This window comes from Psittacula echo, assembly GCF_963264785.1.
Source record: "Psittacula echo genome assembly, chromosome: 16".
NCBI lineage: Eukaryota > Metazoa > Chordata > Aves > Psittaciformes > Psittacidae > Psittacula > Psittacula echo.
Window position 1 is genome coordinate 9,185,812 of NC_137752.1, and position 12,694 is coordinate 9,198,505.

Consider the following 12,694-nt stretch of genomic DNA (forward strand, 5'->3'; position numbering starts at 1 on the left):
CTGATAGGTAGAGGTGGGCTTGTGCTGGGCACTGTGCTGAGCACAGCTGGAGGCTGAAGGACAGGTATGGATGAAGTGGCTTGTCCAAGGCCCCTCTGCTGTCCCTGTTATGGCTTGTCAGGTTCCTTTTGGTCCTCTCTTGAAAGGAGAAACTAAAGGAAGGCTGTTAACTCTGTATAACGTGAACAAAATAAATAAGGACATTTTAATCCCTGATCTGGAAAACTAAGAAATCCATACTCACAATAACACTATCGAGCCGGATGTGGATTTTCACTGTTTGATGCTGCAATGAGCCTGATGCTCCTCATTTGAGCAGCAAAATCCACTCCAGTGGATTGCCCAGTGCATCAGAAAGACCTGAGGAGTGATGCTTATTGCACTCCATGCGTGTTTCTCGTGGCAGTTAAGGCACTTGGGTCATTTCCTCTCCCTGTTGTGTTGGTGCTCAGCAGTTTTCAGGTTGTCAGCATAGAGCTGCCAGAGCTCGCAGGGAAGATGAGGAGTTTGTGGAGTCTGATGATGGGGATGTGGTCATTTGGGTCACTTGCCTTTCCCTGGGCTCCCTCCCATGTCTTGGTCTCTGTTACCAGCTCAGGCTGCCTTTGGCTCCCTTTCTACACTGAGAGCATGAGAGACTGAACAGTCCTTGGTCAGGGAAAGCACTGCTAAGCAGCAGTTAACCATCAGTGTCTTATCAGCCTGACACTCAGACTAAAGCCACAACGCAGCACTGCAGCAGCCACTGGGAAGAAAATTAACCCTATCCCAGCCAGCATCAGGACATCGCCTTTGCTGGAGCAGTCATGGAATCACAGAATGGTTTTCTTTTGGGTTGGAAAGGACCTTAAAATCATCGATTTCCAGCCCTCCTGCCATGGGCAGGCGATGGATCCCGGGTGCTTTATGCTGGTGGTGCTCCTGGTGTTCACTTTCACCCCAGCAAAGTCCTGGGTAGCACTGGGGAAAACTGGGTGACAGCAGAGTCACAGCCACCCCATAGACTTGGCTTCTCCCTGGAGTAAGGGAACTAATCCCAGTCTGGGAGTGGGCTGAAAGGATGGTGTTGACTCTCCATGTTGTTCTATTAGACTTAGGAATTCTCCCCGTTCCCTCTCATCTCCTCCTGCGAGAGGGAGGCGAGGGATTTAACTGATGCCTCATTCTGTTTGCACTGCAGCACAAAGGGAATAAAACAGTTTTGACAGGGCTGAACAGAGCCTGTGCTTGAGCAAAGCTATGAAAGAGCAGTTTCAAAGAGGTGGCTGTCAGGAGCAGGTTGAATTGTGCTATGGGAGCGAGGAGGGCTGGCACTGAGAGCCTTAGAAACAAAGGGGAGGAGGACATGGGGTGCTCTATGAGTGCTGTGTCCTGAGTATGGCCAGCCTGTCAGGGAAGCCCCCACCGCAACATGAGAGCTCTTGGGAGGAGCTGGGAAGGAAACAGGTGAAGAGGAGAGATGAAATCCAGCTCTCTCAGCTCCTACAGGACCTCTTGGAGACTGAGGTGGGACACTCGAGTTGAACCCTCCCTCCAGCACACTGAGATCTGGGTTTGGAGCTTCCACAGATGGTCCCTGGCATCCCACATTGACAGGAGGGGTTGGGGCTGGAGGGCAAGATGTTCTCTGGGGGCTGTTACACCAAACGGGTCTGTAGATGCAGTTAGTGGGGGAGGCTGGGCGGACTGGTCTGGCTTGGGATCCTTGACAGGCTCCTCCAGGCTTCACTGGGCCTTCACTGGTCAGCTCGACTGCCTGGTCTCCAGCCACCGGCACTTGGCCCATCTCCCTCACTGATCCCCCCAGTTGCTGTGTCCCCTGTTTGAGGTGGGATGGACAGAGCAGCTCCTCCCTGGTGGGATCAGAAGCCGCATCCCTGGCAGGAAAGCCCCCAGGACGTGGCAGCCTCACCACATCCTGACTCCGCAGGTTGGAGACCAGATCCTGGAGGTGAACGGGAGGAGCTTCCTCAGCATCCCCCATGACGAGGCCGTGAAGCTGCTCAAGTCTTCCCGCCACCTCATCATGACGGTGAAGGACATCGGGAGGCTGCCCCATGCCCGCACCACGGTGGATGAGACAAGGTGGATAGCGAGCTCCCAGGTTGGGGACAGCCTCGTCACCTCAGCAGGGTACGTGCTTGGTGCACCCCACGCAGGTTGGTTATCAACGCAGAGCTCCTCTATGGTAGACACAGTCACCCAGGGGGATGTGGAGCTTCAGGACCTGGAATGTGCTGAGTATTGTGGAGCTCCAGTACTCGGAATGGTGGCAGCCTGATGCCATACAATGTGCGTGGGCACCCTGCCCGTGGGAGCACCGTGGCTTCTCAGGCATGTAGCCCCCATATGTGGGGCTTAGAAGACAGCATCTCTGGCCTGGAAGGTGAATCAGGGCTGGAGAGCACACTGCTGCCCCTTCCCTGTTCCCTTACGGGCATCACAGATCTGGAGCCAGGCTTGATGCAGTGAGTGATGGGCACGCGCTGCTCGGTGCTAACTGCTCTTCTCCCTCCTCGCAGGGCAGTGGGTGACCGTGCTGCGGACATGACAGCCAGGGTAAGAGATGCAAGTCCTTCCTGGTACCCTGGGGAAAGAAATCACCATTCTTGTCCCCTGCTTTCCGTGGGACGGAGGGATTTGTGCTCCTGGTTTGAAAGGGATGCTGGTCCTATGAGGTTGAACTGGCTCAAGCCTTCCTCCTCCCCACCTCATGTTGCCAGCTGTGTTTCTACAAGCAGTGACATGACCCCCTCTCCTGTGCCGCTGGTGGGTCTGCAGCACGTCTGGTGCCTCCAGCCTGGGAATGATCACATTGACAGGCAAGGACCCCTGCACCCCACAGAGGTGACTCTGATTCCTTCTGCATGGTGGCCGCCTCTGGGCCGTGCCAGCTCCTGGGATCATTCCCGCCTGGAAGCAGAGCTGCAATGCCGGCAGGGCTTCTGTCAGCACCTCCTTGCAGAGCTCCTGTCTTTGAAATGGAAATGAAGCAGCGAGGTTTCACAGGTGGCTCTCACTGATAACAGCTGTGTGCTGTTCCATGCAATGTTCACATCCTGCAGTTGTCTTCAGGGTAGTCAGGGTCTTGTCTGGCTCCATATCCCTCTGCAGACTGTGCCAGCACTGCCTGGGTGGGGAGCAGCAAGGACCTCCCCTTAGAAATCCCTGTCCAAGGCAGAAGCCTTTCATCCGCAGCCAGGCTTGTCTCTCCCTGGGCTCCTTTGGTTGCCAGGAGCTCTTTCTTCATCAGGTTCTGCTTGAAGCTTGCAGTGGGGGCAAGTGTGCCCTTTCCACAAGATGGGAAGCTTGCCTTTCCTCCTGGCCCCATTTCCCCAGCTCTGCCAGGAAGGGAATGCAGCCTGCTATTGAATCAAGAGCTGGCCAAGGGACAGCTTGTGAGCAGAGCCCTGAAGCTGCTTTGGTTATTCTGCGTGAGCTGGCTCTGGAGTTAGAGGGACAAGTGACACTGAGTGCGCAGCTATGCTGGTGAAGCCTTGTGGACACCTCCCTCTGGTCATTTTGGAAGCCTTCCCCTTCCATTCCCTTTGGCGCAGGCAGCTGGGTGAGAGCAGCAGCCTGTAATGCTGGGGTAGTGCTGGCAGCAGAGCGAGGGGCAGTTCCTGCGCAGCCCGGCTATCCCTGCTTCCCTCCTTTCAGCCGATTCCTTGGCATCCCAAGCCAAAGCCTCTCTCCTGTCTCCCGCAGCCCGTGTTCTATCGGGGCCTGGCCGGCTCGCAGGTGACACTGAGCACGATGGTGAACCAGACCCGTGTCATGCTGGAGGAGCAGGCACGGCACCTCCTCAACGAGCAGGAGCGGGCCACCATGGGCTACTACCTCGATGAGTACAAGGAAGGCAACATCTCCGTGGATGCGCTGGTCCTGGCGCTCTTCGAGCTACTCAACACACACGCTAAGGTGAGGCCCGCACCGTGGTCGGGGATGGTTCCTTGTTCCTGGTGGACTGAGCAGAGCCATTGGCACAGCAGAGAAGTCTTCAAAGTTACCTGCTCAGGGACTATGGTGAGGGTGGAAGGCAAACTCCAGAGGTAGGACACTATGGGGGATAGGGGCTGGTGTTCAGAAGCAGAGGAGCTCCTGATAAAGTTTTAAGACCGAACCTCCTCATGCATTACATGGAATGGGTTGGGTTGTGTTGGAAGGGACCTTAAAGCTCCTCCAGCTCCAACCCCTGCCACGGGCAGGGACACCTTCCACTGGAGCAGCTTGCTCCAAGCCCCTGTGTCCAACCTGGCCTTGAACACTGCCAGGGATGGGGCAGCCACAGCTTCTCTGGGCACCCTGGGCCAGCGCCTCACCAAAGGCTCTGTTACCTGCCAGTGCATCCCATTGCCACTGGTGGACAGTGTGGGAGGCCTCCCGGGAAGGAGGCCGTGCTCCAACCTGTCCTTGGTGCCTGTCTCCTGGTGCAGTTCTCGCTGCTTTCGGATGTGCGCGGCGTCATCTCCCCCCAGGATCTCGACCGCTTCGACAACCTGGTGCTGAAGAGGGAGATCGAGTGCATGAAGGCGCGGCAGCCCTCAGGGCCCTCCCTGGCCACTGACTCCTATTCCATGATGTCCTACAGTGACACCGTCTCCTCCTCCAGCAGCCACTTCACTGCCACCACCGTCAGCTCAGCCCGGGTGAGTCCCTACAGCCCCCCCATATCCCTGCGGTGCTGTAAAGGGTGTTCCACTCGCAGGAGGAATGATGGATTCCTTCCCTGGTGGATTCCCCAGAGCTTATCTGGGTGCAACAGTGTGAGTTGTAGGTGCGTTGGATGGTGCCAGGACATGTGCTTGGTATCTCCGTGCTCCTGAGACTGTGGTGTGACTGGCCTCTCCATGGGGGCTTGACCTGGTGCTGTCGCTTTGTCCCCTGTGCAGTGCAAGCTGCATCCACACAGGGATCTCAGTGACTTGTCCCTGCTGTGCCTGCTGCTATTCACCAGCTCTGGTGCCTGAATCACCTCCTTAAAGACTTTTGCTGCCTGCTCTGCATCGCAGCAGGGACCTCGGTGGCCTGTGCAAGCCCCTGCCCACTCTCCAGCATTGAGTGCAGCTCTCCCACATCTCCCTTCACTGCATGCACCCTCTGACTAAGTTCCTGTAATCGCCTCCAAGTGCACGTTAATCTCCTGGCCGTCAAATGCCTTTCACCATAAATGCATCAGCAAGCTTGGAAATGAAAACCTTCATGAAAGGAAAGAATGCCAAGGGGCTTTCTGCTGGTTGGGTACAAGGAAACCAGCCCATGGCCAGGGAGAGTGGGAATGTGGGGCAGAAGGTGCAGGCAGGGTGGGAGTTGGGGGCATTCCTGGGCTGTCCCTGCCTGCATGGGTCAGTCCAGCATCCCAAGAAGCCTCAGAGAGCTTCAGAGCATCAGAGCCTGGCTTTTGTCCCATTGACTTCACAAACCCCATAGGAAAGCCATGTGCTCTGTTCACAATGGGTTACAGTGAGATGCTTTCTGGATCAAGAAAAACAAAGGTCTTGCTCCCGTTCCATGGCACCAAGCGTGGCTGCTTGGCCTGGTGTGTGAGCCATGGTCCGGCCGTACCTGGCACACGAGCCCTGAGGTCAGGGATGGAGACTGGGATGCTGTGCTGGCATAGAGGAGAGCGTGTGTACACTGCTTTAAGGGCTTCCTTCAATCATCCCTCAAATAGAGTCCTAGAACAGTACGGGTGTCCTTTGGTCTCACTCCAGTCCTCCCTGGCAGTGGGGCACCCCTTTCCATGGGTGTGGAAACGTGCCCTGCTCCAAGCTCTGCCTGGGGTGTTGGGAATGCTAACACGAGATGGTTGTCACTGCTGCTGCTGGAACAAGTGCCAAGCACATGGATGGATGCTTGTCTTAGCTAGCAGGAGACATAAAAGGGGCAGAGCTCCCAAATGGTTTCTCCTGCCCTGAGCTCTTGCTGCTCTCCGTGCCCAGCACTGGCTGCAGCTGGATGTGGATCCTGCAGGATGGGTTTGGAGGGAGGAGGGATGCCTTGTGCCGGGTTTGCTTATCTCCCTCACTGGTCCTGCACCCCCCTGATGGTCTGTTTTGCTTTTGTGCTTGTTTCAATCTGCTTTTCCCCCTGCACGTCCCCAGGAGCGGCTCTTGTGGCTCATAGACCTGATGGAGGTAGGGGCTGCTGGAGCGCTGCGGTTGCCATAGCAGAGGGGATGAGTGTGTGTGTGGATGGGTGCTGGGAGGGAGGCAGGGAACAGGCTGTGCAGGGACCAGCATGTCAACAAGGACTGCATGAACAGTGCCTCAATTCGTCCTTTAGCCCTCCTGAGCCATTCCAGTCCCTTTGCTCCAGCATAACTTAAGGCCGTGGTGCTGCAGAGCAGACAAGACTCAGCTTTGAGCCAGACCCAGTGTTCTGCTTGCACTGGAGCCCTGTGTGCCACTGGCAGCTCAAGGATGGGCTTTTAGGACCAGCAGCATTGATGGACCCCACACTGCCCTTCCTGTTGCTGCCTGCCTCTGCCTGCTGCTCTGCTGCCTTGTGTATGGGCACCCTGGCTAAATAACAGCAGGACGATCACATCCTGTCATACATAGAATCCCAGCCTGGTTTGGGTTGGGAGGGACCTTGAAGCTCATCCAGTCCCAGCCCCCTCTGGAAACAGCACTGCTGTACAAGGGGATGCTGTGGTGTTCCCAGATGGAGTTTATCACAGGCACCGTGGTACACAGAGTTCCTTGCCTCCCTGACAACTGAATTGTAGCAGCAATGATCAGGTGCAAGCTGTCGATGAGAGCAGGATGAGTTTGTCATTGCTCACAGGCCAGGCAGCACTGCCTTGGGCACTGCTCAGCCCTCGTTGTTAGCATTACCCCCAGCAAGGATGCTGCCATCGGAAGGTGCCTTCTCCTCCAAGGGCCTGATCCCACAGGCTCTGCCTTGCTTCCAGCTCCCTGAAGCTGCAGGATTGGGCCCCAGGAGGTAACCCAGTTTTGTTGCTAAACCCTTGTCTGTCTGTGGTCTCTTTGGTCTCTGTTCCACAAGAAGTATAAGTAAGGAGAGGCTGGCACTGAGCTGTTCCTCTCTCTGGGCAGTGAATCTCAAGCACAAGAGTCCACAGCCTCTTTGGCAGATGATCTCTGTGTCCCCATAGGGAGAACAGAACAAGAGGAGAGGAACAGGGGGCATTCTCCTCACCGATATCTCCTGTTATTGCTGCTCCAGCTCCTGGTGTCCTCTGACCCCTCCAGGACAGGCACAGACATCCCATGTGGAGGGTTCTCATGTGCTTGGCATGATCCTCTCAGGCAGTGAGGTTAGAGACAGGGTGAAGCCACCACATGGGTGCCATTGTTGCCCTCAGAGCCCCCAGAGTCAGGTCTTTGTGCTCAGGCTAGGACAGGGCAGGGGCTCTGGGGCTCCTCCAGCCCTGTGGATCCATTCTGGGATGGGAGAGGGAAGGGGAGAGCGGAGGGGAGCCGAGCATGGAATGGTGCCGTTGTTCCAAAGCGAACCCTGCAGGGTTCAGGCTGAGTGGCTCTGCAGAAGTCTCATTAGCAGTAAGTGGAAAATAAGGGATTCCTTTGGAGCTGTGAGGTTAATGAAAGGTTGGGTTGTATTCCCCAGGGAGCCGGGAGCTCCTCCATCACTTAAGCAGTGAATGGAAACTGGCTGGCTGAATGAAAGATGCTCTGACAGAAAGATGCTTTCCAGCTCCATCGCTTCCTGCCCTGGGCTCCAGGATAGGAAGGGCCAAAGTTTTCCATCTGAGGGGCTGGAAGAGCCTCGTCTGCCTCCGGTTTCCATAGGAAACTGGAAAACAGGTTGGGTAAAGGAGCAGGGTCGGTGGGAGGGAGCAGCCTCCTCAATAAATACCTCTCAGAGCAGCGGCACCGTAGCTCCAATGGCTCTTCCAAGGGAAACCCAAGAAAGCTGTCTTAAAATAGCCAATGCATGAAAGCAAATGTGCTCAGCCTCAAAGCCATTGCACTGTACAGCCCGGAGCAGTTGCTGTTGGATTGCTTTTGCTCCCAAAGTCCTCAGCATGTGGAGAGGACACGGTTCAGTGTCAGTGTCCCTGGGTGCTGAGGGAGCACGGAGCCGGGGCTGGGACACAGCGCATGGTGGATACTGGATGGAATCAGGCTTGGCCAGAGGAAGGAGTTTTCCCAAGCTCAGGCTTGACCTGTCGCTCTCTGAACAAGCCTTTTCCTTCAGTTCTCATTCTCCAGGGAGCTCAAAGTACTTCCCATCAGTGGTTTTGCTGCTTCTCTAATGCTCTTCATTGTCTCCCGTGTCTATTCTGGGATGCTGACATCTCACAGCACGGCAGCAGGCTCCAGCGGATGGGGGATGCAGCTGCAGCCGTGGCTCAGCTGATCCCTTGTTTACCCTGCAGTAAATAACACACGGTTGAAAACAAACTGTACCCGTCCCACTCCAGCGCCAGGGAGCAAACAGCCCTGGGAACATGACAGGAACGATGCGCAGCGCCGCTCCGGATTGGGAATTGCTGTGGGAGAAGGATGCTGAGCACGGATTTGCTCGTCCAGGGCCTTGCAGGGGAACCAGATGGAGCTGGGGATGGCAAAGGCAGCAGCAGAGCCTGGCTCTGAGCTAAAGTCAGGAGGAGCTGGGTTCAGCCCTGGCTGTGCACCCCATGTCCTCCCATCCCTGCTGGTACTCAGCCAAGGTGCCTGTTTGCTCTGCTTGACCACATCCATGTCCTCTGCTTGGGTTCATCCTGCTGGCAACTGCCCCTGCACAGACTGACAGATTCCCATCACCTACCTTGCTTGCTGGAGCTGGGATAGGTTTGGAGCTGTGTTGGGACATTTTCTATTGCCACCTAAAGGGAAAGCAGTGGCAGCAGGTTCTGCTTGCATCTCAGTGCTCTGGTTTGCAAGGGAAGGAGGTTTTGCCCTTGTCTCTTGCCCTTCTCCCAGGAAAGATGCAGGTATTGAACCTGCCAGGTCCAAACCAAACAGGAGGAGCTGAGGTTTGGATTAGGAGGAGCACATCCTCCACTGCAGGTTCACAGCATGCTTTGAGCACGCTTCCTAGCTTGGGAGAGCCTATATCCCAACAAAGCTGCTTTGCTTTGGATCCCAACACAGTTGCTTTGCTCAGGTGATGTGTGGGTCTGCAGGGAACCTCCAAGGAAACAACCCTTTGGGTGAAAGACTGGCCTTGCATGGGGGGGCTTGGGTGAGCACACTGCATGGTCCCCATCGTGCTGGTGCTGTGCTGGGTGCTCAGTGCTCCTCTAACCTGGTTTTCTCTTCCTTCTTTGCCCTCTCAGAACACGTCAGAGTCGGAGGGAGGTGGAGATGGCCACCAGAGCAGCATCAACACCCTGCCGGATGTCTCCCTGGTAAGGCATCAAACAGGAGATGGAGGTGTCAATAGTGATGCTGAGGTTTGCCTCCACTTCTGTAGCTCTTTGCTTCATCAGCACCCCATGGATGTTATTGAAGCAACTTAATCAGACTGGTTTGGAAGGATTCTGGCTGGATTAGCATCTGTGTAGAGCAAAAGCTGGGTAGTTTGTGCTCTGATCACCCTCATTTGTGAGTTATGTTCTTGTCAATAAGGTCAGGAAGGTGTTTCTGTGGAAGTCAGCTCGTTTTTGCCATCGTCACCATGAGAAGGCAGACGGAGGTGGCTCTGAGCCTGGGGAACGTCCTAAACAGTGTCCTTGCTTTGGCAGGATGACCTCTCCTCCTTCCCAGATGAGCCACCCAACTTCAAGCCTCCACCTCCTCCTTCAGCCCCGCAGATGCTTCAGGCCCCCTCCTCTGCCCAGCACAGGACCCAAGGGAAGGACAAGCCCAAGCGCCCTTCCTCCGAGTCCTCCCAGTCAGGCCTCTTCTTCATGGCCCCCCGGCACCCCACGCCCCCCCCCAGCCACCCCGAGAAGGACACGGTCAGCATCGCCTCCACAGCCACCGCATCCACCGAGGAGTCAGCCCCAAGCCCCATCTATGCCACCATCTCCCCAGCCCCGCACAGCGCCAGGAGGCAGATGGATGCTCAGCTCTCCTTGGTCAGCCAGCACCACATCGGGCCCTTCCCCAGGGTCCAGTCCCCAACCAGGTTGAAGAGCCTGTCCCCGGAGGGGCCTGCATCTGGTGGGCTTCAGAGCCCCCCTTCGCCATCCCCTCCTCCTCCTCCATCCCACCCGGCACCCCCTCCTCCGGACAAGGGCAGCCCCCCGGCTGTGCCCAACCAGCACTTCATCATGGTGGAGGTGCACCAGCCCAACAGCGAGCCTGACGTCAATGAAGTGAGGCCCCTGCCCCAGGCCAGAGGTGGGTGATGCCTTATGAGCCATGGGGTGGCAAAATGAACCCTCTCTGAGGTGCTCCTCAAGAGAGGAGTGATGGATGTAAAGGGCAGGAAGGGGTTGGAGGGTAAGGCCTGCATCAGACTGCTGGAGTGTGAGGCTTGGTTGAAGGGTTTCCGCATTCCCACTGGGAATGGAGGCTTCCAGCACATGCTGGTGAAGAGCTCAGGGGGAAAACATGCCCATTTTGGTTCAGACTCCTGATCAGTAGGGTGGGGGGAAAGCTTCAGAGCCTGCATCAGTGCTGCCGTGCCCTGTTCTTTGGTTTGTTCTTCGGTTTGTTCTTCGTCATAGGTGAGTTTCCATTCAGACAACAGGTTGTGGAGTCAGAATCCCAGCCTGGTTTGTGTTGGAAGGGCCCTTAAAGCTCCTCCAGCTCCAACCCCTGCCACGGGCAGGGACCCCTTCCACTGGAGCAGCTTGCTCCAAGCCCCTGTGTCCAACCTGGCCTTGAACACTGCCAGGGATGGGGCAGCCACAGCTTCTCTGGGCACCCTGGGCCAGCGCCTCAGCACCCTCACAGGGAAGAGCTTCTGCCTAAGAGCTCAGCTCAGTCTCCCCTCTGGCAGGTTAAAGCCATTCCCCTTGGCCTGTCCCTACAGGCCCTTGTCCCAAGCCCCTCTCCAGGTTTCCTGCAGCCCCTTTAGGCACTGGAGCTGCTCTCAGGTCTCCCCTTCAGGAGCCTTCTCTTCTCCAGGCTGCCCCAGCCCAGCTCTCTCAGCCTGGCTCCGGAGCAGAGCTGCTCCAGCCCTCGCAGCATCTTCAGGATCGGCCCCGTGGGCTCTGACTCCGCTGAGGCTGCGGTACCCCGCGGATGTCCCGTTCCCGTCCATGCTCAGGGACCAGTGCAGGTGCCGTTGTCGCCCTCTTGTGGCACGGTCCTCCCACTGCAGCTCATTCGCCTCGGGGCTATGGATGGGGACTGAGGGACCCGCTCTGAACTGAGCGGGGTCAGATTCTGCCCGCAGGGTGTCAGCACTGTGAGCCCAGCTCCGCCAAGCCCTGGGAGAGGTCCCGCACCCGCTGCCCTCTCTGCAGTGCTGTCAGACCTTGTTCCCTGGTGCTCATCTCAATCTGCACCCATGCTCTTCATCCTCAAAGGGGAGAAAGCTCCTACCTGGCAGCTCCTCTGCTCGGGCCTATCCCCATCTCCTCTCAAACCCTGGTGTGGAGCATGGGCCACCTCCAACCTGCCTCCAGCAGCATCCCTGAACCCATCACCCCCTCATTCCATCCTAGTTCAGGATTTGGGTTGGATCCTTGAGGCCCTTTGTTCCTTGGCACTCCCTGTGCACAGCGCTGCTGTTATCACAGAATCCCAGCCTGGTTTGTGTTGGAAGGGACCTCAAAGCTCCTCCAGCTCCAACCCCTGCCACGGGCAGGGACACCTTCCACTGGAGCAGCTTGCTCCAAGCCCCTGTGTCCAACCTGGCCTTGAGCACTGCCAGGGATGGGGCAGCCACAGCTTCTCTGGGCACCCTGGGCCAGCGCCTCAGCACCCTCACAGGGAAGAGCTTCTGCCTTATCTCCAACCTGCATTTCCCCTGTTCCAGTCTGAACCCATCACCCCTTGTCCTATCGCTACAGCTCCTGATGAAGAGTCCCTCTCCAGCATCCTTGTAGCCCCCTTCAGACACTGGAAGGTTGGGAGCCTCCCTCCAAAGTCCAGGTCTAAATCCCAAGGGCCCTGCTCGTCGCTGGGAGCGGTTGGGATGTCCCTGCCCTGGGGCCATCCTAACCCCACAACCTGCCTGGTGTCCCGCAGCCTCCACGCTGTCGCAGCTCTCGGACAGCGGGCAGACACTGAGCGAGGACAGTGGGGTGGACATCGGCGACATGGAGCTGGGCAGCAGGGATAAGGGCCAGCAGCTGATCTCTGGGAAGAGCCGAAGCCTCCAGGAGGCCCGGAGCAGTGATGGGGCGGCAGAAGGAGCCTCCAAGCCGGTGAGGGTGGGTGCCCATGGATGCTGGTGCTGGTGGTGGGAGGTGGGCATCGGGGCTGCCCCTGCCATAGGCAGCACCCCCTCTTCTGTGCTTCCATGCACAGACCTGCACATGGAATGTTGGGAGTCAAGGAGCATTTGCAGGCGGTGTGTCTGTTCCTCTCCTGTGAGCCTTCCTTGGGGTGACCCTGGGCAGGAAGGGAAGGGACAGGGGTGGCTATGGGGTGATGGCAAGGGCAGGTGGGAGTGCAGCAGCCATGGGGAAAACTGCCCCATCCCCCCCATGGAAGGCTCCATCCTCATCACATCCCCATCCCCTGCCAGGGGCATCTCTGGGACTGGGGATGCTCCATCCCACCCCCAACCCATCCGCATTCCATCCATATCCCACCCCTGCTAGGGCCATCCTGGGGACTGGGGGTGCTCCATCCCGTCCCAT

The 12,694-nt window shown here is 57.2% G+C and overlaps 1 protein-coding gene across 1 annotated transcript in view; it reads left to right on the top strand.

Annotated features, from left to right (window-relative positions):
* WHRN (whirlin) overlaps nt 1-12,694 on the top strand; it is a gene marked incomplete at both ends in the record, with an annotated part of 37,933 nt that overhangs the window by 24,237 nt on the left and 1,002 nt on the right. The window contains 7 exons of the mRNA XM_080630695.1: nt 1,931-2,188; nt 3,709-3,921; nt 4,437-4,649; nt 6,105-6,137; nt 9,269-9,340; nt 9,677-10,277; nt 12,078-12,256. Of these exons, the coding sequence (XP_080486821.1) occupies nt 1,931-2,188; nt 3,709-3,921; nt 4,437-4,649; nt 6,105-6,137; nt 9,269-9,340; nt 9,677-10,277; nt 12,078-12,256 (1,569 nt within the window). The remainder of the gene's footprint in view (nt 1-1,930; nt 2,189-3,708; nt 3,922-4,436; nt 4,650-6,104; nt 6,138-9,268; nt 9,341-9,676; nt 10,278-12,077; nt 12,257-12,694) is intronic.